General features: G+C 35.8%; 1 protein-coding gene across 20 annotated transcripts in view; it reads left to right on the forward strand.

Moving 5' to 3' along the window:
- Positions 1-24,245, forward strand: part of LOC105154201 (SLIT-ROBO Rho GTPase-activating protein 1) — a 69,624-nt gene that overhangs the window by 11,970 nt on the left and 33,409 nt on the right. The window contains exons 1-3 of one of the 20 annotated variants that reach the window (XM_087408023.1): positions 8,607-8,990; positions 9,439-9,552; positions 9,798-11,094. The exons of 1 other annotated variant lie outside the window; for it this stretch is intronic. In XM_087408023.1, the coding sequence (XP_087264149.1) occupies positions 11,019-11,094 (76 nt within the window). In that variant the 5' untranslated portion in view covers positions 8,607-8,990; positions 9,439-9,552; positions 9,798-11,018. Of the gene's footprint in view, positions 1-8,606; positions 11,095-13,884; positions 14,149-19,219; positions 23,022-24,245 lie in introns of those variants that run through there. 18 more of the 20 variants (XM_087408022.1, XM_087408013.1, XM_087408017.1 and 15 more) reach the window with 18 other exon arrangements.

Below are 24,245 nucleotides of genomic sequence, written 5' to 3' on the forward strand. Positions count from 1 at the left end.
TGAGAAAGGCATAAAGTTTCATTATCTTAGCTAGATCATATAGAAGATTATCGTTACTTGGTGAAATATAAAATAAGATTCGAAATCCTGCAGATGCCAAGTTCGTTTCGTCGCTCTCGTGACGACACATAAATATCAGATTGCGATGATATAATATAAGCAGATTCATTAATTCGTAAATTACACAAATTACTGGCAATTAGTAAATTGCGTTAAAATATTAATGTCATGCATATCTGATAATTACACCACTTCTCCCTTCAATTTCTCTCGACAAGTTGATAATGTGCACATTATGAACGGGGAACAACCGCTGCTCGGCGGCTGCTCGGCGGCTGCTCGTTTTCTATCCGACTACAGTGCATTTTGCGCCTTATCAAATCGACTGTCTCGCAAATCAGTCTTGTCAGCTTCTTTCTCGACGCTACTGACGATGGCATAATCGACTAACACAGTATATTCTTTGTTTAAAGAAATCTCGTCCGCTAAAGCTGCACGAAAAACGTCTCGACAACTGACAAGGTCAATTGTGAATAGAAGTGCTTTACACAGGATACCGCAGATGCTGCCAGATGTTCCGCTAGAGAACCGTAGTGTGAAAGACAAATCGTATATTATGCTGTAAGAAATAAAATTTATTTCCAGTATCAAATATGTTACCGTTTCTCTATTGAAATGAAATTTTGTCTTCAAACAATGGAAGTCAAACATGTAATGATGCTACAGAGATATTCTGTAAAACGTCTTCGCAGACTGAGATTTATTTTGAAGTGCTTTTTCTCGCATGCATATGAATCTCATCTGCGAAGCACGTATACATGTCAAGTTCGAGGTGACAGCAAGAAAAGAAAGGGAGACAAGGACGAGATAAATGAGGAAGGGACGAGGGGGAAATGTATCTATTTGAATGTTACAAGAAAATTATTGCTACTCTTTCACACCCGGCAGGAATGATCATGCGCTCTGGCTGCTGCAGCTGTCGCCATCAGTTGCATCGGATTGCTGACTGTTAGTAGTCGCGTGCTGCATCTCGATAAAACGTCGAATTTTCATCTGCGCATTCCTGTGTACGCACACACGGGGATCGCAAAATGCGTATCGCAAAATGAAATGAGTCTGTCGTAAATAATTTAATTTGCCGTTCTCTGCTCACATGTACAGCTGTTCGAGATAACGGCTTATTGAATAATTCCGTGCAAGAAATAATGATAAAGTGAAACAGCAGGTGGCGGACGGCAGTGAGAGTTGAAATAAATGCAGAACATAACGCGATGAATTAATTAATGGAAATCGAATATTGAGATTCGATAAATAAACTGTACAGAAATCCCCGCTCCAATGATCTTGACTTTGACATATATTACTAAGGTCATGACTCTGAATGACCTCTGATAAGTTTAGCCATCGCTCATTACTCGTTACAAAATTGTTAATAAAATAATTTTTATAAAAAGAATTTTTCAACATAAGCTATATATTTTACATATACTCTGGGTATGGTAGTGTCTCGCGCTGAAATACGCGCAGCGACATGTCTGTCTCAGCGCGAGACTGGCTGTTGTACTTCACGAACCGTTGAGACTGCAATTATGGAATCTCAATAAGGATTAACCCGATCAAGTTCTTAAGTAGGTTTAATCGATAGCTTCCGTCTGAGTGAAATGAAAGTATCTTTATTTTTTTTTCTACGTGCCGTATGACCGGAGATATTGCGATGCAAAGTTTTGATGAAATTTTAACGACTTTCGCGATTTCGTTTTAAGAAACGTCATACAAATACCGTCGAACATACAAATTAAATAATTTTATATGATTTGAAAGAGAAAATGTAAGAGTTGTTGTGTTGGTTGTGTAAAAAGAAGTTAATATAGATTCACATTACATTTAATATGTAATGATGTGTAAAGATGTGTGTGAGCAATGATATTTTTGTAAGTTTTTTATTTCTTTGCATTTAAATTTACATTAAAAAATACGTAAAGATTTAATATCTTTTGGATTTAAATTTTGGAAATTTAATTTGCGAATTATACGTTTATATATTAATGTAATGTTAATTTGAGTGTGAAAATGTATCTCGGCATATTATACCTTAATATTTTTTATGTACAGGTATACCGGGTATATCTGTATCAAAATAAAGCGTTACAAATTTTTATCTCGGAAACACGGTATTATTGAGAAAAATTGTTCAGACAATAGTTTTAGGGTTCAAAGTCGAAGTCAGGTCAAGGTCACATCGATTTTTTTTAAATAGAACACGCTATTTTTGTTTCTAAAATCTAATGGTTGATATCAAGAGCCTTCGCTGTAAGAAATTTTTTTCATTCAGTACTTTTTGAGTTATGATATTTGAAAGTTACAGTACCGCCGTATTAGCATTACCCAAGGTGTCCAATCGCTTAAAACCTCTTGAATGTTGTTCAGGATCATGCCCTGGATATCATTTGTCAAGATCAAACTCATTGGAGGTTGTACCTCTTATTTTCATTTTTAAGTAAAAATGAATTTTTAGTTTATTTTCAACAAAACTGAAAATAAAAGGAATGATCTCCAGTAGCCTTAATCTTGACAAATATTATCCAGGACATGATCCTGAACAACATTCAAGAAGTTTTAGCCATCGTCATTTTGTGACAGTATATGCTGTAAACTGTCTAAATTCTTCAGATTTTTTTCTTTGCTTTATATTTTTGTACGCGTTCACGACTTTTACACATATTTAATTATACAATTTTACATATAACATATAACATATAAAAATAAGTATATTTAGTATGAGACATACACATCATCATACTCGTAATATGTTACATATGGACATGAGCACTGTATAACTGGTCGAAAAATGGACAATTGCTTTTTTAGTATTGATATAAAATCTCTTGTAAAGAATTAACCCATATGTTACTTAGTAAAACTGCTTTAACTAATTTTGCCCAGTTGCTACGCAGTATTTCGGTATTATAAGGAGAAATCAGTAGTACTAGATAGTAACTGACTGGGTGCTCAGTCAAACTGCACAAATTTCTACCAAATTATACAATTGCGTGTTTCCTGATATAAACAAAAAAAAATGCGTGAGTACAAACTTATCTTTTTAAAAATAATCGAAAACAGAATTTAAAAAAATACATAGTTTTAAAGAGAGTTCTGACTATTAATTTATCTATTTTTATTTACCTATTTTCGCATACTATACGAAAAAAGTTCTCTCATTTTAAACATATACTATTTCTTTATACATATATTTATATAATCTTTATCCTATACTATGCGGATTGTGGAGGTAATTTTCACAATATTTTTAAGATTGTAATTTATTAATGAATAACGAGCGACGACCTTTTCGCTAAAACCTTTTCAAAGACTCAGAGTTATAATGTTGAGGATATAAGTCAAGGTTAAGGTCATCGAAGCCGAATCCTTTTTATCAAGATTTACCTAAATAATTACTGATGATTTATTTTTGACCCCTCGAAGAGGGCTACTTCTGATTTTGCTATCAATTGTAAACTATGTAAAATATGTAAACTATTATTATATTTTAGTGTGATAAAGAATATGACAATGAAAATTGGCGACAAGATCCAATGTGAGAAAAAATATAAAAAAAATATGTTTTTTTATTTGACTTTGAAAATAACCTTATTGATAATTTTTATGACTATATTTATAATCAGCACACCAAAATTTCTGTAGTATATCAAACGACAACCAAATTATAGGGTTCACCCTTTCGGAACTCTATCCCGTTCTTCTTCCCTCTTCGATAATGTAAATTAATATAATTAATATTTCCCTGCTCGCTCAATAAGTATTATAGTTCAAGTTAAATTCTCAAGTGTGTTGTGTTCGATTGCGTTAATAGAAAATAGGGCGATGCGCCCCAGGGCGAGTAAGTTTGGTCGTTTGTTTTAATCTGATTTGAGAGGCACAATAAAAAGGGTATTGCGCGCAAGAAGGGAGCCACGCCATGTCGCGTTGGAACATTGCGCTTGCATTTGTGTATCATCGTTAGATTAAACGGCTCATATTTACCGTCTTATTGAGTCGTAAATTCCTATCTTGATGCACACATCAAGCTGTAATATAATCGACGGAACCGTTCGTTAATTGAGATAAATTAATCGAGATAAATCACCGTTGGAACGAGATTCAAGGAGTGTAGTCCGGAATCGTTATAGCCGGAATAATACACCTTACAAAGCGCGACTCAGTTGTGCTCAGGAAAATTATAGGGAATATAAAGATTACAAGGAGATTGTTCCAAATACAGAGAGTTCCCTCCAAGCTGTGATAAATATATTTTTTGTATCGACTGTCAAAGATGTGGCAATTTTGAAATATTACATTGTATACAATTACAATATTATGTATAATTATTTAGTATAATTATTATGATTTATTTCTTTGGAGAACTCAAGAATTTTGTTTTATGAAAAACATGTTTGTTTAAATGCATACACATGTATAACGTGATATAAAATTGTCTCTTGTGATATAATTCTATGATTATGTTCGATGATTTTTACCCTGGAATATCATGATGTTTGTCGTGGATGATTATGGACATTGCGATATTTTGAGAAGTGCCGAGAGCTTGACTAGAATCAGCGAAATTTTGTCATGCGATATTCCCAGGAGGAGTAGACTGAGAGATGATGTGAAGTCACGTGAACGCGGATAATCAGTAAGGCTGACTGCAATAGTGAAGAACACACACTAGTGTGTGTGTGTGTGTGGAAAGAGAGTTAAGCATGCCGTTTCCGTTTCTGATCATATACATCGTGGGCGTACACGAAAACTAAAATCAGTCCGGAAATCTGTGCCGGAAATAGCCGGTTGGCGCCTCACGGTCTTTTACGTGGGTAGGCTGCGACGTCGTGGGGGTAACAAAGGTCGTATGGAGAAGTTTACAGCCGCGAGAACGACGCCTATTGAATCTCGAACGTTTGCGTCTCTAATGGAGATTTAATCATGCCCTGAAATAACGTCTCGCGCAACCGACACCGCGAACCGTAATTTTAGATCATTGTTCCGCCTTTATCTCGCAATCGCGTTCAAGGTTGCCAAGGTTGGAGTAATCTCGCGTTGAAAAGCATATTGAGTAGAATGGAAGGATATTGATCAGAAATAAGAAATTCTTCAGAATAAACTCAATATGAGTGTAACATGTGTATGTTTATACAACGATACATTGTTAAGAATATGTTTTAAATATCGCAGACTAGCTCGTCTGATCTTATTCATCCTTACTAAAATTTTTCTAAAAGACAAATCTTTGTTACGCTTTTAAGACGTTTTGACGATAAATTATATGTACAAATTGTAATAGCTGTAATACAATGCAATTCGCACAAACAAAGTTGATAGTATTTTATCAGAAATTTTTCTTACATTCCAATATACGCTGTGAGTGTCACTGAGAATCTATAATATAAGTATATGACACGATACATTTTTAGTATATAATTTATGCCTAATCATTAAATGTGTATGTCTGCTATCTTGATTTCACTATTTTCATAGGTGTAAGTTACAAATTTCACAGTTAATGCAACCAGAAAAATTATAATTTTGTTAACAAGCAAGAATTGACAAAATAACATAGCCAATGATTAGTAAAAATTTGGACATTACTTGATTTTTTTTCGCTTATACCGCAAAGATACCCTGTGAAAAGAAGTGTTTAATTTTAAGATATTAAAATGTTTTCTCTGTTTTTAAACACTGATGTTTTATTTTGAAAATGTTTAAAATTAAAACATCTTTAATGTTTCATTTTTAGGAGATCCTAAAGCCGCCTGTATTATCGACTAAACCATATAATTTTTGTGTAACAACTTTTTCCTTCTTTACAGATTCGAAAATTCTTTTCCAGGATTAAAGTATATGCATTAATACATGTCTGTGAGGTGGAGTTTAGACCGAGAATATAAAAAAATTTCAAAATTGAGATCTTTACCGTTTCTTAGTTCAATATGGCGCTTTAGAGCTGTCACATCGTTTTGTTTCATATAAAAACTGTACAATCTTATGAAATAGCAATCCACAGATTAGTAGTTTGCATGAAGAAACAACGGAGATAGAATTAGATTTATAATTAAAACGTTATAACTAATTAAAATGTTATACATTTATATATAAAATTTATGTATATGTGTGGCACTCGTGAATGAGATTTTGATGAAGTAGTATGCAGTATCGATGAGTATGTAGTGTCGAATCGTCTGTATATAAGTTCTACTTACTTTGACGAATTGTTTTTAAGTTATTCCCTTTAAGTGTTTAAAAAACGGAGGCAGGAATAAAACATTTTATAATAATATCTTACAATTAAACACTTATTTTTTAAGTGTAGGGCTTATGTATGAATGATGAAGTTCATTTTCTGGAGTCATCCAAAGAACAAATCTGTTTGACGTTATTGTTATGAGATTTCCACTGGGGAATGTTCCTTCGTTAGAATTTAAAAATCCAAGTTCTGTACGATGCAAACAAGTGAAAAAAAGTCAGTATTAATAATTGTGATAATAATTCTTTATGTTTGTGCGAGAAAATTTTTATACGCGGTCTTTATTCATTCTGATTTCGTTACGGTGAATGCATCGCGCATCACGTTACAGCGAATCGCGTTACGTGTGCAATGCATATAAAAACCGACAGCAGCGGTGGCGTCGATGCAACGCGGACACGCGCACTTCGCTCTTTCACAGACCAGAGAGTCACAGTCACGGTCACGCTTCGAGGGTTGGACACTCGATACAGGGTGGGTACGGTGGGAGCGTAACGTCGGCGAGCTTGAATGAGAGAGAAAAAGGAGAGAGTGAGTGAGTGAGTGAGTGAGTGAGTGAGTGAGTGAGAGAGAGAGAGAGAGAGAGAGAGAGAGAGAGAGAGAGAGACATGAGATCGTGGAGTAGTACCCATTGATCCCTGTACCTATCGCCGTTTCCGTCCTTTACAATCTCTTTTTTTCTCTGCAATTTTGCCATTAAGCGCTTATGCCAAAATGCTTATATTTACGTGTTTTATTATTATTGTATATTATTTGCAATTTCATATCTGTCATCTCAAACAACAATTTTCTCTATAATATAGATTTATTCTTCAAAACAAAATCTTTTTTTTTTCTCGTCACAGTCTCGTATTGTTATGTTCCGGTTAAATTACTTTCTTTCATTTAATCGTTATTTGTTCCTAAGGCGTACTTTCCGGAGCATGTAATAAATATCTACTCCATTCTCTCTCTCTCTCTCTCTCTCTCTCTCTCTCTCAATAAATAGCGATATCTATCTCTCTTTATTTGTATAGTATTATTCCTTCTTCTGCTGTCTTGCTGCAGATGACGGACAATTGGGGAAATTCTATCCTGTATCGTGCACCTGAACATTAACATATCAAGTTTCTCCGAGTTTCGTTTCCTCGATTCGACATTTTTTCCGCTTAAAAACCGGCAGAGTCTTTTGCACTTCCAAGTAGAACGTAGAAAGTGCCGGTCAGCCAGTCGCTGAAAAGCGCGAATCGCAAACGATTTCTCTGCGACCGGCACCTCGCCAGTACGCTGATAGTAGTAGACATAGCTCGAAGGAGCAATTAGCTCCAAAAAGATCGATCGAGAAATTATTGATAGAGAGAGAGAGAGAGAGAGAGAGAAAGAATAAAAACTTACGCGTGTCTAAATTTAAAGTTGATAATTAAGGAGCTACACACACACACACACACACGCGCACGCGCGCGCGCGAACATAGCGCCCTTTATTTAATTATATTAATTTCAATTATTTCTAATAGAGTCGTTACATATACTAATTGTTAATGAAATTGACTTAATAAAATTGTAGGTCGCGTATTGTGCAAAAGTTGCGAACTTACGAGCGAAAATTAAACGGAAAATTGTAGATTATTTCAAGTTTCACGAGGAGCAAAGTTTATCGATTTGTCGCGATTGTAAGGATTTATTAATGAGCCGAACAAGTGCGAGGATATTCGGCGAAAATATTATTTCCGGCAACAGCAACTTCGTCGCCAATGATATGCAATGCAATCAAAGTACGTAACAAATCTGACGTATATCTTATCTTTATCACACGACTCGACAAATATTTATCGTGCCGAGAGTAGCCCGAGTATTGAGAATGAGGAATCATACTGTTTATTTTCTGCATACTATTTTGCGTTGCGACCGGCAAAACTGAAAGTTCGAGGAAGTCGCGGAAAATCATTCAGCTTCTCATCGCGCAAGAAGCTCAATATAGATGTCGTTAATCGCAAGTTGAATCAACATATTTCTTCACACATAATCTCGAATAATGTCAAGTTTTCACAGATTACGACAAAGTTAAGAGTGAAATGTGGCAAGTGTAAACAATCGAACACTATTGTCGAACAAGACGTGTTCAGGACATTCCTCTCGTAGCATCTGTGCAGTGTTCGCGATGCGGCACATCATCTGAGGAAGAAATGGTGAGGGAGGAGAATCCTCCGCCACATCCTTCAGTATGCGGAGGGGGTGAGCGAGCGAGAGAATCGCAGAGGAACCGGTGTGTAACCACACAGGTGATGTATATGGGGTTTCGGTGAGGGGATCGGGGGAAGGTAAGAAGGAGAGAACGGGCGCGAGCAAGTAGCGTTGCGCGGGAGGAGAGCTCGCAACTAGCGGAACGGAGTGGAATGATGAACCAGCGGGCAAAGAAGAGAGAACGGTCGAGCGAACGTGCGAGTGAGCGAGTGAGCGAGTAAGTGAGTGAGCGAGCGAGCGAGCGAGCGAGCGAGCGAGCCAACCGGGACCAGAAAGGAGAGCGGAAGAAGGGGGAGAGAACCGTGTGAGAGACCGAGAGGGAAAATCCGGTTGCCTGGCGACGAGCCATCTAGTTCGATCCCAGCCAGCCATCCGACCAGCCACCCTCCTCTGGTCTCTCCTCGTCATCGTTGCCGTGGTCGTCGTCGTTGTCGCAAGAGCGACGATAGAGCGCCGTGCCGAGAGAAACGGTGTTCCGCTCGTTTCTATTCCGTTTTATTCTGTCGCCGGCTCCGGTTTTCTTTCCGAGAGCTGAGAGTCGCCATCGGAAGAGGAATATATATATATATATATATATATATATACACACATATATATATATATACATATATATAGTGAAAGAGAGAGAGAAGGGGGGGGGGAGAAAAGAGAAGGAATTCTTCTCCCTCTATCTCTCTTAGGGATTTTCTCGCCATTGGTCGCGTGAGATGCGCTCGGTACGCGAGATCACGGATACCATTGTTAGCGCCTTCGTTTCCGATCCACGGCGAGCTCTGGAAGAGCTCAGAAAAACTCTGTCTTGGTCGCAACTCTCTCTCTCCGCGTCGTGAGACGTGAGCACGGGACAATTCGATATTCTGGACGTAGTGGTCGTGCGTCGTCGGTGTGTAAATTTCTGACGCAGCGACATTTCCATAGGACGTTTCGCGTCCAGAATTATCCGATTGATCTCTTCTGTGGTGCGAGTGTGTGTGTGCGCGCTTTGTCGGTGTTTGCCACCTCGACGTGACAGCGTGGGAAATTGTGAGTATTGTGAGTACGCCCTCGTTCCTCTCTCTCTCTCTCTCTCTCTCTCTCTCTCTCTCTCTCTCTCTCTCGCCTTTCCCTCTGGCGAGAGGGAAAGAAAGAGGGACCGTGATGGCAAGTGCGTTTCCCAAGGACGTCGTCCTAGCGCATCTCTCTGTGGGCTGCGCTCACAGGTGATGTCCTTCGCCTGTCGTAACAAAGCGAGAGGAACTGCGCCTGGCGTCGTTTTTGCTATAACAAAATTATAACAGCAATATTCTCGCACGGAGAAGAATAGACAGGAACCGTGGTGCGTTCTCCGTTCACGAATGATTTTCTCCCGAGAAGTGAAGGCAAAACGAAATTAGTTCCATATACACAAATAATATTTATCTACTCGGAATAAAAACGTATAAAATAAGTGTTGTGTAAAGACAAATATAAATGTCTAGCAACATTTATAACGAAAGCATTATATTAAATTATGTAACTAGACATGCCATTTTGTCACTAATTAGTTCAATTTTCATAAGCGAAGGATTGCCACAGCTATAAAAGAAAAGAGAATAAAATATTCATTAAAGAACAAAATAAAATTGATAATTACGAAGATATCTAAATCAATTACAGAAATACGAGGTGAAGGAGAGAGATTGATTTATAAAAGGAAAGGAAAAGGTCATCAGCTTGTGGGATTAATCTACAGAGAGAAATTAAGAATAGGAAGGACAAGCGGAAGAAATATGAAAGAAATATATCGATTTTAGGAAAAGTTCACGAAGGTAATCTTTCCTGGGGTGAAATCAAAGTGGTGGATTCACTCAAAGTGCGCGAGGGACAATAAAAAGTGGAAACGAGGAAGATGAGTTTGGATCATCGAGATTCGCGGGATCGTGCAGGCAGGATCGTCGTGAGAATGACAGCGATGAAGGTGGCCTTCGATAGAACGGCGTCATACGGTTCAACGACTTGGAGCTGTGTTTATAGAGCTCTACGACTTACGCACGAGATTCGCGCTTAATTGACTGCCCTTTTCCGGAACGTGGCGTAATACGTCACCGGATATCGGACATCGATGGCGATATAAAACTTGACTTATCTTGACTGAACAACGAAGAGGTCACCTGTTTCTTTCCTTAGTACGTAAATCCGGAAACGAATCGAAATAAAAGAGAGTACTTCTTGTCGCGGGAAATTGAATTACGATCCTTTGAATGACATGGCGACTTCTACAGCAGAATCCATGAGAGAGCGACGACTATCCATCGAAATCTACATTATTCGAAATTAAAATGCGAGATTTGCCTTCGATTGGCCGTGCATTTATGTGCCACCACGATTCACGATAAAAATCTCGTAGATGCGTAATCTAGATTAAGTGCGCTTCGTCTAGCGTGACAAGAAGAGACTGTCCTATCTTCGGAAGAGAGTCGACGCACTCTGGAAAATCGATTTTTTTCTCACGGACAGAAGTCTGCGAAATTTACGACATCATGTTTCAATGCATCATCCAGCAAAGGAACGGTTGGATTCATCCCTACACTCCCGACACCAAAGATGTTTTCCCAGGTATCATAAAACGAAAATCTCTTAATATAAATAAGTCTTATAAATTACATTCAATTCTAAAAGTCTAGAGGTTACAATAGAAATCAGAAAATACGACTTATACAAATAAGTTTTGAAGAAAAGATTAATATATTAACTACAAGTGATCAATCAAAATTTTATATATAATTTTTATAACATTTTTATAGCTGTTTAATAAAATATTTAATATTTGAATATATTAACATAATAAAATAATTAGTATGTGGTCATAAATGCATTATATGTGTCAAATATTGCGTATTTACATTTTATATTTTTTTATATATCTACATTATTCAAGTGTATTACAATTTTATAAGATGTTTATTAATATCTGATAATTAATTCATGATATTTTACTATCCCAGTTTAGGATTGCGTTTCAATCATGTCAACGTGCAATTTACAGAATTGGATTTAAATTCACATCGCGCGAAATATTATTTAAGCATCAAGATCCCAACTGAAGCTTTCTTATTATTTGATTCTTTACTCATTTGTTGCCTAATGATATTTATTGTTATTTTTAAGTGTTTTTAATTTTTTTTTTGTTAAACCATTATATTGTATTTCCCTCAGTTATTTAATTCGAGCTTTCTTTTCACATTTGAAATTATAATATAAAAAACGAATTGTATTTTATAAGAAGGAATTTTGCACTAGAAATTAAACTTTTTATTGCAAATCTTTTTATAAAGAATTATCAGAACGCGTCAGAGCCTTATACACATAAATTTAAGGAATTGCAGAATGGGGGTGCGGGCATTCGTTATAGCTTTAGAATTTCTGACAGCGAGTGGAATACACGAGGGAGTGTGACGCGTATGACGCATAGAAAAACATTGTAAGTTAAAAGATAACTCGCGCACGAGATAACTACCGTGGTCAGTAGCTAGCAAAGCGGAAAAAAAGGGGGAAAAATATGCTTGAGTACAGAGAACGTCGGTACGACGTAGAACCCCGCGATAAAAAGAGTTTCACAATGACCAGTCACCGATAGCTAATTTCACCGATAATTACCGGTTAGTAATCGGTAAACGCCAATAGACTCATATTTGTTGTTGACAAAAGTCAACGCGAAGATTTAGACGGAGACAGGACGGAGAGGACGACTACACTCGATGCAAATTAAAATGCAGACGAATCATAAGAGTTTCTCGATAAGACGCTTTGAAGCTTTTCGTTTCGCGTTCAATTAACATCCTTACTTTCAGCATCGGCGATATTTAATACACTCAAATATACCGATAATTACAGATATAACTGTGCGCGAAGAAGCAATATCAAAATGCTTTAATTCTTTTAATGAAGAATTTTAAAGCACGTCAAGGATAGAATTCTTTATTTTTAAATTTTATACATCGCAAAAGCATGGTTCTAATATTATTTGAGTTTATTCCGATGCCGTATGTAATTTTACAATCGATTTTACAGTAAATTTAGAGTCGCGATTTTCTTAATAAAACTGCCGATGTATGTATATATCGCTAATTTTCGATATAATTAACGATACAATTTAAAAATTATCACTTTAGTTTCTTGCAAAAAAAAAATGGGGAAACGAAAACATAAAAAAGGAAATATAAAATATTATTGAAAAAAGAATATTACAAAATTTTTATAATTCAAAGATATTCAAACTTATTTTTTGACTAATTTAATTTTTTAATTATGCCATTGCAAATAAGCGATATATTTAGCTTGAGCTCTTAATAGAAACTTGATTGTATATGAACAAATGCGTGTTACAGAATTAGACAAAAGTCGTATCGGTATACAAATTGGTAATGCTGCTTTTTCACGCTTAAAAACTGTTATACATATTAAAAAAAGCAGTGCCGCACGTTTGTGTTTAGCCGCTCGTATCTAGCCGCTGTATTGTTTACTATTCTTTTACTATTTACTGCTGCAACGTTTTTTAACAGTGCACGCATACGATACAAAAGGGACGCGGAACATTTCGGTCGATAAACGTGCGTGCACGACGAAACTCGACGCCAAAACAGGAAGCCGTTAAATTGACACGTCGACGAGGAGGAGTGCGTGCGTGCGGGTTGCGTCGCGTTTCCTCCATAACCGTGTGCAACGATGCGACACATGCATCAACTATACATACGCTTGTATAAAGGATTATTACTGGCGCTTCTAGCTCTTAATTTTCAGGAAAGACGGAAGAAGCACAAAAAATTATTACACTACTTTATCAACTGCAAGAGTCACCGTGACTTTTTGATACAAAATTATAAATCTCTTTCCTAAATGAATTTTAAAACATCTTTAAAAAATGAAAATGGATTTATAAATTATCAATTAAATTAAATAATATAATTCTTAATTTGATTTCCCTCGTATTTCCCTTTTTGTTCTTATTGTAAAAATTTTTTGTGTATATAGATAATGTGTCCTTGACTCGAAAGAGATAAAAATAAACGGTTATCTTATATCTTTGCGACAATCTTTTGCATTATCTTTCAAATATTCGAATCAGTGCATGATTACGATAAGCCAATTTATATTTTATATATTTTGGAACCTTTAAAATTTTCATCGAATAATAAAACAATAAGTAAACAAGAGCATAATAAAATTTTTGTATTCATATTAGATTTACTTAAATGCATGAAATTAAATGAATTTGAATTAATTAATAAGATATGAAAAAATACTTGATCGACATGCGAGAGAAATAATTTGAACAGGTTTGCGGGAGGGGGGAGGGAGAGAGTCCGTGCAATTTGCTACGAGAAATATCTGCATGCGTGCATTACCATAACGTCGCGCCGCGGCGCCAGGTGCATTCGCCGATGTACGATGTACGATGTACGATGCCGATGCCGATGCCGATGCCCGATGTTTGCTATCGGGCAAATCGTTGATGTGTGTCGGCCTACGTGTATGTACCTGTTCGCGCGATATATAAATAGACTGACGCGAACGCGTAGTGATGCAATGTGAAATTTGCTCATCTAACTCTGCCGTCAAACTTCTCATTCGATTTCATATCCAGTAGCGTCACGTACAGCAAGAAAGTAGGTACGTTAAAGTTAACAATTAGTTTCTGCGCTAATTTTTGTGTCTTTCAAAACATTTCTATACTCTTAAAAAATATATTGATGTGGATTTAATACTATATACGATTGTTTATAATTTTCACCGTGTTGGTATTAATATTAACACTGTCATGATGTAAATTTAACTCTCATGTTGTTACTTTTTTAAAAAAGATAAAGGAGACGCTAAGAATATAGTTTGTAGTGTTTCTAGAATATTTGAATAGAAGATAAATATGCCAATCAGGGGAGACTACTCCGATGACTTTAATCTTGATATATGTTGTAACGATCATGACCCTGAATGACCTCCCAAAGATTTTAGCTGTCGCTTGTTATTCGTTAAAAAGTTTGTTACGTATGAACGCACTTTATATCCCAACCAATCACGAGCGAGTTTTCGATAGAGTTTTCGTGCTTGTTCTGTGATAAGTGTAGCAGAGACACACGTCACCGTTGTCATTTATTAAATAATAAAATGTTCATTAACAATCCATCCGTCTACATTATTCACGCTACAACACAAAATCTCTCATAACACAAAAAGAGACACAAAAATTATTAACCAAATAAGTTTAAGAAATAATGTCTTATTTCTGCTATATACAATATTAAGAACTATTCTCTCCTCTAAGGGACGTTGGATTTTCTACGCAAAGCGAGTTCCACCCCACCTCCCCCTCTGTCTAGAGACGCACGATTAACTTAAAAGAAATGATAACTTTGAGACACCCCGTATGTACATTTGTGGTAATTCTCAGTGTTGATATCCGATTGGCCCGAGCGCGAAGGTTGTTAACAAAAATAGTTCAGGATGCGTCAACACAAAAGCCAAGATCTCATCCGTAATCAACGTGATCGTCCATCGTTTTCCCAATTTTCAAGAGTTAAAATTTAATCTTCACTTTCTTTCAATATAGCCGAATAAAAGCAATTACTACTTGGTCGATGTTTCTCTTTTTCTCACGAACACTTGTGCAAATAATCCGTTTTACTTGTTGTGTTGTGTAAGTAGGTTTAATTGTTTTTTTTTTATATTTTTTTATGCTTTTCTTAGTTAGACATCATTAATCAATTTCTTAATAGATATCTTTTAATTGCTGAATGTTAAATATATTAGGTGTTGGAATTAATTCGTAGCGTTTTTTAATGAAAGAATGTTATTTATTTCACATGAGCATTAAAAAATACATTAATGAAAGTACTTCCCATCACTTGTAAAACGCTACGAATTAATTCCAACACCTAATAATATAATAAACTTTAAAAAAGAGAGAATGAGACAGATTTAGTCTAATGTATATGTAAAATGTAGTAAAATATAGTAAAATATAATAAAAATGGAAAACTTATCCAGTCCCCGATTTTTAAAGCGCGTTATTGAGAATTATTTATGTCAATCATGGGACATATTTTAAGGAGCTTGTGCACGATGCCAAAAATGGAAGATTTTGCGCCGTAGAATTTTATGTTGCAGAGTTCGACGCTATTCGTCAGTCGACTATTTCTCGCGGGCACACACATAACCTTTTTTCCCCGAGCATTCCCACTAATTGCTTCGTGTGCAATTGTGCCGAGTATAAAAGCGACATTGGCGGCGCGACAAATCGAATTCGTTTGCGATCTTTGGTCGCGCACAGCAGAATTACGCATTTGGCTCAACCGCTTAAATGCGGCGCCGATTGGAAGAATTTCAGTTTTAGAGCGAGAGAAGTTATTTCGCTAATTAATTTCCAATTTTGCTGAGAGAGTGGGGGAAGAGAGAAGGGGGAGAGACGGGGAGATATCGTCATAAATGTATGAGTCAAAGAACGATCTTATCTAATTAAAAATCAACCAAAAGGGAGTAGGAATTAAAGGCTCATAACGATCGAAGTCGGATTTTTAATTAAATAATTCAATATGAATTTGTATATATTATACATCATATACTTACATGTATATTCGTTATTATTTTGAACTGTGCGCCGAAATTTTATTGGACTTAAAAACTAGCTAGCTAAATTACTAAAATAATATCAGAATTAAATGTTGATGCTCAATAGGTATCTATTTAAGAAATCTTAATATGCTGGAAATCACTAAAGAAATTTATTTATTGTAAAAAATATTCGCCCGGGAATCAAACTTGGATTCTCTAGCATTCTGTGCGAGTGTCCTAAGTTTTTATAGATCACAAGAGAGAGAAAGAGGAGGGGAGGGGAGGGGGGGGGGGATTCATCCACATTTATGACTTATCTGTTTTGAATAAATATAAAGATACAAATTTAGTTTTATAGCAAAAATATTTTTAACTATTCTTGTATGAAAATACTGGTTTGATATTTAAAAAAAGAAAACGATTGACGATTACCTCTGACAAGATTTGCACTTGTGCTGTCTTCTTCAATATTTCAAAAAAGCTGAACTCGTAAGCCTTTTTTTTTTGAAAGAACGCGTAGACTGTACCGGAAACATGCATCGTAAAGTGCATTACGAAAGTTGCTTCATAGGCCTTTCCAATGTTGTGGCTCACAAAAATAGATGGACAAAGATAAAAATTCGCAGAAAACATAATTGAGAAAATAAAACTTAAATTTCTTAAAACGTTAATTTAGAAGGATTTTTACTACGGAATATGTATGGACGGGAGATATGTTAAGTATGTAACAAGTGTGTAACGCTATACATACGACATATTGTGAATTATTCATAGCTAACGTTTGTGATGAATGAATAAAATATAGAATCAGCGAGCGATAGAAAACAAGTTTTTAACAACATATTGAATTTCAGAGTTTACATACAGGAAAGCTTAAAAAAATTCTAAAGTCTGTTTTACCGACTGAATGCGATTATTTTTCAACATTATTTTTTCTAATTGTCTTTATACAGATAAATTAAAAAATTCTTTTCTACAATTGAAGTACAATAACACGGTTGACTAAAAAAGAACCGTTTGATTGTTTGTTAACAAAGAAAGTTGGAAAATTACAACTTTGTTATCAGCTTTTAACGTTGATTCGTAATATTTACTTTATATAAAAGTTTAGTAAAAGTTTTGATCAGGGAATCCTGCTTTGGGGACCTTGACTTAAGTTATTAAGATCATGATACTGAGTGATCTCTGACTGGTTTCAGTCACCGCTCGATATTCGTTCAAAAATTATCAATAATCAAAGGTATCATTTTCTCGCTTTACATGAAAAGTCTCTAGGTCTTTAGAGGAGAGAGGGGGGGGGGGAATATGAGATGGACTGACCAGGGGAGTAGGACTTTCTATGCAAAATGGGAAAGTTGAACACCCTTAGACGGGGAGAGGGAGGGGGAGGAGTAGACTCGTTTCGCGTGGAAAATCGAACGCCTTTAAGTAGAGGGGGGAGGGGGTGAGTTGGACCTCACTTTGCATGGAAAGTCGCAACTTCGCGAGTCATTGGAGCGGAGTCTCTTGATCGAAATTTTTACCAAAGTTTTATACATTACACAATACAAATTTAGTTTGAATTAGAGATTATCTGAAAAAAATAATACTGTATTTTTTAAAATGAACCAGAATAGTATAAGAGAATAGAAGCTCTAGTATAAGAGAATAGAATGCTTGTCGAAAATTTCATATGTACGTATATGTATGATATTAATATGATAGTGTATAGTGGTACGTCGATGTTTCGTAAATCGTAAATAAATTGGTAAAACAATGATCCATCGAAGTTCTCTCGATCTTTAATTTAGAATCTTTTAGATTATAATTTAATAATCTCTGTTTATAAAAAGATGTTTGATTTTACAATCGTAGGTAAACCACGTTATAAATTGATTTAATTCGATGTAAACAAGAGTCTGCTACTTTGATTTGTGCAAATTATTAGGAGTCTTATTTAATTAAGTATGGGAAGTTTAGTAACCGATGGATCTTCGAGTTAACATTATGTGCTAATCATTAACGTACGTAACAACGAGAAAGGAGCAGGAAGTCTGAGATATATTACGCGCTTAGGCGCCACTTCATTCGTATTCGGAATTTATCACGGTCATGAATACGTACAATGACGTGGAATGTACGCCGTATGAATTTAATTATTCAGCACAGTTTAAATCTAATTTTTGTAGTTCATATAATGTTCAATCCTTGTTTGAGCCTTTTATTTACTCATCAATTTTATTTACTGCCATTATAATCACTTTTCCAAGAAAATTCAATTTTCGATGTAGTAGACAGTCGATTCATAAGTACCCGTCCGTATTATTTTAATGATATTTTCAGCATGAATGGATGCATATTCCATCGGATCGGCTTCGTCATTAGTAATTATTATTTCTCTATTTCGCTTTCGTCGGATTTCTCGATTATTATTATGATGCGTTGTGGGAGAGATTGTTAATCTAGGCTGATAAGAGATAAAATTGCATGCGAAATGAAAATTTCGCAATTTTATATTTTGCTCTCCTCGAAAGTCATTTGCGCCTCACGACGCGTGTTAATCGGTGTAAAGCGAAGGCAATTAAAGTCATTATATCTGACAATTTTATTCTCAGGATCGCAAGTGCTTTAACGTGTAGCTTTATTCTGTAAAGTCCATGCCATATTTCTATTCAATGACAACGTTATCATTATTATTATTATTATCGAAGTTTCTGTTGTTTCGCATCGCTGCGCCGATTATGCACCTCAGCCTCAGCCTTATTGATTACTCGTTATTATGGTGAATTATACAGGAACGTTTGGTAACTATATTCCATTCTTTCTTAAAACAAAATGTAAGTTATTGACATGTTGCCTTCCCTAGAAAAAGATAACATTCGGGATTATCTTCTAAATGTACTTTTAATTTTGTTTCTTTAATCTTGAAAATCAACTCTCGACTCAAGTTAACGAGGCAATGTCAAGGGCAGGGCCCTTTGAGACGTCTCGCCATGCCTGTTTTCCGCTCGCGCCTGCCCAACTGCACACTTCTCGAGGCGTGCGTGCGTGAAAGAGATACAGGGAGAGATAGAGAGAGAGAGAGAGGGGGGAGGGAGAGAGAGAGAGAGAGAGAGAGCGTGTGTGGGCCCCGGGAACGGTGGTAATTGTGGTTAATTTAACGACGGTCAAAGCAGTCACTGCCTGTCCTTATAGGCCAGTTTATGCGGTCGAGTCCCGAGCTCAGGCTGCATCATTCGCGCGCAAAATCTCGTTCTCGTCGAAATTACAAAACGGTGATTTCCGTGCCGTTTACTACAATTCGATGAATCTATATTGTCTTGGAAACGATAAGTGCGTGTGCATTTGGCAAAATTAATTTAATCAATTAATCAAGATTCGAGGGAGTTGTTCGTGAAAGTTAATTTGGAGAACAGTAAAATATCATATGTAAGATGAAATATATAGACGTAGTAGAGGAAAAATGAATTCTCCAAAGTCTGATAATCGAGCAAAAAGTTGGAGTCTTTAAATAATGTGAAAAATTATTAGATTTAGTTATTTTAATTTTTTGTACATTTACCAAATTTTTGTTCAAATTAAATACATAGAGAGAATTAATTAAATACGCAGAAAATTAATTTTTACAACGTTAGTAACGGTAATCGTTTCATACCGATCATTTCGCGTAATCGACGCGGCTTTAACACCTGCGGCCGCTGTTAAGAAATCAATTGCGATATGACCGATCTTTGCGAACAGACGTAATCTGAAGAACATTTTAGTCTTTTTTTATCTTGTGGAAATCGTTTTCGAATAATAGTTGCGGAACCGAGAGATCATGGCCTGTGATCAACGTGGAAAAATCGTTTGGACTCGATCACCGTATCTGGTGAACGTGAAATAATATTTCAATGATAATTGCTCATGAATATATGATTTTATACGGCTCTGCTATCTGATTAATTACCATATTCTCTCTGGAAAGATGAAGATGTCTACTGAGAGACACGAGGCTGAACGATTTTACTGTCACGTGTTGTTTTCGTTGACCTTACTTTGAATATATTCTCCTAACCTGAATGATTTTTCCGTTATTAAAATCATACAAATTTTATTTTTTTAATACGCTGTACGATAAGTGAGGCGAAACAAATCAGTGAAGAGAATTGATCAAGCAAGAAAGATACAGTCCGATTGATATTGGGTATCGACGGATCGTCCGGTTTTAATTTTTAGCATTGAAAGTAATTAACGGATGTCGAGTACGCGATACGCGATGTAATCAAATAATGGAAAGAAGGCGTGTCGCCCTTCCCGTCGGAATGCGAAATTATTCCCTCTTCCTGCCTTCGCTCGCGCGATCGAACGATTCCCAGCTCGACAACTATTATATTGTACATGATAATTCACATGGCAAAAAACATTATATATTTATATATTTCTTGAAACAATCCACTCACGTTCTTGTTAAATCTGTCGTTTGTGTGAATCTGTCAACACAATATTCGAGTATTAATTTAACATAATGTGATAATATTATTTAAAGATTTGGTGTTAAATTGATATTCAAGCCCTTTCAGGGCTCAAGCATCTCATAAGTTCATAAGTTAACGCGCTATTAGTGTCAATGTTACGTTTTTGATGTTAATTTTTTTTAAGCACTATTTCTAATGTAATTATCTTATGTTTAATTGACACAATTTGTGTTTGGATAAATTGTTCGGGACATGTGAAAAATGTATTAAAGTTTTTCCAACTCTATATATATATATTACGGTTTCTTTAAACTTTTAATTTCGTTTAAATCAATTCCGTACTTTTTTCTTTATGCTACAGCTGTTCGAAAAATTATATGGAAAGATAAAATAATTGTTTGTTAAATGCCGATTAGTTTGAAAGTGAATTTATTCAGCACACATTTTGATCTTTCGTCAAATGTTTTACATCTTTTATTTCTTTAAATGTATTACGTAAATCTCATTCAATTGGATAACGTTGTTTTGCATCAGAGAAATTAAGCAACAATTTTGCGAAATTCATATGAAATTCACTTTTAATCTTTCGATTTTTTGTCATCTTCGCGATCGATATCTCAAATGATTTTACGATCGTCATCAGCTATTGAATTCATTTTAGTCGATAATAGGCTATAATATTCAGGCGATAATATTCAGGATCCATGATCGACCGCTGTAAATTCACACGCGTCTTTGAATTATCAATTCACCGGGCAATCGTGTCGCCGCGCGCTCTCATAAATATTCAATCACGTAACTGGAGTGATCTAACTGATCATACGGGGTCGATTAGGTGTGTGCGAAGCGAAGGAGCGTAATGATAAAAATAGTTGTCCGACATTATCGAGGCTTTGCACGACGTGCCTGGCTTCTCCGGAGCCAGATATACGGACGACGTGTGTTAAACTTCGATAACAATCACTTAAGCGGAACTATAGCGCGTTGTATCAACAGAGTTCTTTCACTGGACATAAACGATAAATGGCGAACTTTCTCGCTCGGGCCTTCTACTCGATATTGTCGCGATCGTTTTATCGCCTGCACTCTTGTTGAACAAACGGATCGGGGTAGAAATCTTACTGGACCGTACATTTGAAAACTCAACCATAACAAATAGAAGTAATGGCCATAATGGTCAGAGAGAGAGAGAGAGAGAGAGAGAGAGAGAGAGAGAGAGAGAGAGAGACCTTAATGCTTGAATAATTCAATCTGAATTACTATTATATATGTATATATATTGTGAAGTCTTTCTTCAATCAGATTTTCAAATCCAAAGGACTGAAAAACTTTGTTCAGCAAAAGGAACATTTATTGACAGATACAGTAATATTTTAAGTAGTATCTTGCAAGTAGTAACTTCTTTCCATAACGCGGTATCTACTAGAGTAAGCCTTAAGCTGTAAAAATTTGGGAATTTTTTAAATTAAAAAATATTTTTAGAATGTCAAAATTGTGATTGAACATTTTAGAAATATTAAAAATATATCTAACATTTTACTACAAAATATTTTTAAAAAAAGAAATTCCAAGAGGGTGGGGGAAGGGCATGGCCCTATAATAAAAATATAAGCATAAAGTAAAAGAGATCATCAAGTATCGATGTTTTCATACATTTCTAATTCTTAATTTGAATGCATAAGTTCAAAATTATGTAATGTTATATAATCATAATATTATTCACCCATAATTAGATATTGCAAAATGATTTCGAGAAGGAACTTTTGTTACCACGTGCGATATCCCCCCCAATTTGCTTATTAACATTGTAAAGAAGTGAATTAATTTCTAATAGGCATTCCACGAATTGAATCGCGATTCAAAAGTGTAAACGATAAAGAATCAAGTGAAAATCTCAAATATCGCATTCTAGTCAGTATGACGTCACCAGTCTCCGCCACGTTGAAAGCCAACGTTTTTATAGACGTAATATATTTGATAAATAACTATTCACGCTCTTCGTCTATCCCGTATCATTCGCAAATACAAGTATAAGCACAAGTATGTGAATAGTACTAAATCGTAAGAATAAGATTCATCTTGGAGTATTCTCCAGATGAGATCTAATCTATCTCCGTCGCTCATTTAGAAAGCCGCGGTACATTCTGGAGAAAAGGCTCGCGTGATACACATATACTGTAATATATATACCGGGCGGTCACGAGGAAACATCACGGGGATTACACAGGGTATATACGTGTGTGATGTTTGTGTGCATGTTCGTGCTTAGCGTGCTCGTTGTTGCATGTGCACATGCGAGAGACAGTCGCACGAAGAGTCCCGTCGTCGTCGACGTCGTCGTCGTCGTGACGTGTACGAGTAGTGAACGTGTACGAGGGTGAACGAGAAACTACGACGGTAACAACAGACTAACCGAGGCTCTTACTCGATAATAAATAACGTGAAGAGAAGAAATGTTCAAACTTGCCGGACGCCACGAGTGGGAGGCCTGGACAAAAGGTAAATTCAGTGAGCGTGTAGGCGGTAAGAAAGATGAAAGGGGTAATCTCGTCCTGCGAGAGTATACGGGGTGGCTCACAAAAAAAGTGAGGGAATCGCTGGTGATTGATAAGAGCTCTTCTGCAATATTGGGCGATATTGGGCGATATTGGGCGGTATTGGGCGAGGCAGAATCAAGAGAAACGTGCGAAGAGTTAGAAGATAAGATTTTTATGTATTAATATTTTGTTTGCAATATTTATTTGTAATATTTTCAGAGTCTTTAATAAGTTTTTTTTGTATTGAATTTGTGCTGGCTGAAATATGCATTTTTTTGACGTTACTCGTTCTTTAGTTTGATTTTTGTGACATTGATGAAACTATGGTTTCATGCAGACTCATGAAGTTGTGTCAAGCAACAAAATATTATTATAAAAAATAAAGTCAGAATCAAATTTCTTAAATTTTGTATCTCTCGTAATATTATTTCACATGATCAACTTAAGCCACTTTCGTTTCATCGAAAAAAAAAATTAAATTTAATAAACATTTTGCTGATCGCAATCACTGTAACTATAAAATAGTTTATTTAATAATACATACATTAAATTGAGAGAAATATATATTTTTATTGCATAGTGAAAAACATCGATATTATAATTCAATATAGTAAACTCAATAGTAAAGCAATATTGAAAAATAAGAATTATTAGACTAGTTCCGATAAGCAACGGCGCAAATCACTTATTTTCGTGATGCATTGCGAGGAGATCCGCTCGATAGCCGTAACATTGTTACGACTAGACAGGATTGCATCCAGCTGTCCGATATACAGTTATGTTTTCTCACATGTGTATATATACCGTATGCACTGCTCCATAACAGATTCTCGCGCGACGCAATGAGGCAATAATTAAATCGTGACTCGCGGCTTGCGACGTGTCATCGCGAGAGATTCTGTTATGCATACACATACCTGGCGTTAATCTTGACGGTGCTATTGAACATTCGCCCTCTCACTTATCACGTGTGCAATTTCATGCGTAAAATGCATGAAATTGCGAAAAAATTATTATCTTGAATGTATACGAATCTTCTCCACGCTCTTATCATGAGATCTGAATAGTATATCGTGAGCTACGTTCGCCTATATATCAAACAAAGCGTATGTATAAGCGTATGTAAAAACGCCATTGAATTCGGATCTCTTGGAAATTTTTCCATTTTTATTTGATTGTTAACTTT

Source organism: Acromyrmex echinatior, chromosome 7 (genome assembly GCF_024713525.1).
Source record: "Acromyrmex echinatior isolate Ae372 chromosome 7, ASM2471352v2, whole genome shotgun sequence".
Classification (NCBI taxonomy): Eukaryota; Metazoa; Arthropoda; class Insecta; order Hymenoptera; family Formicidae; genus Acromyrmex; species Acromyrmex echinatior.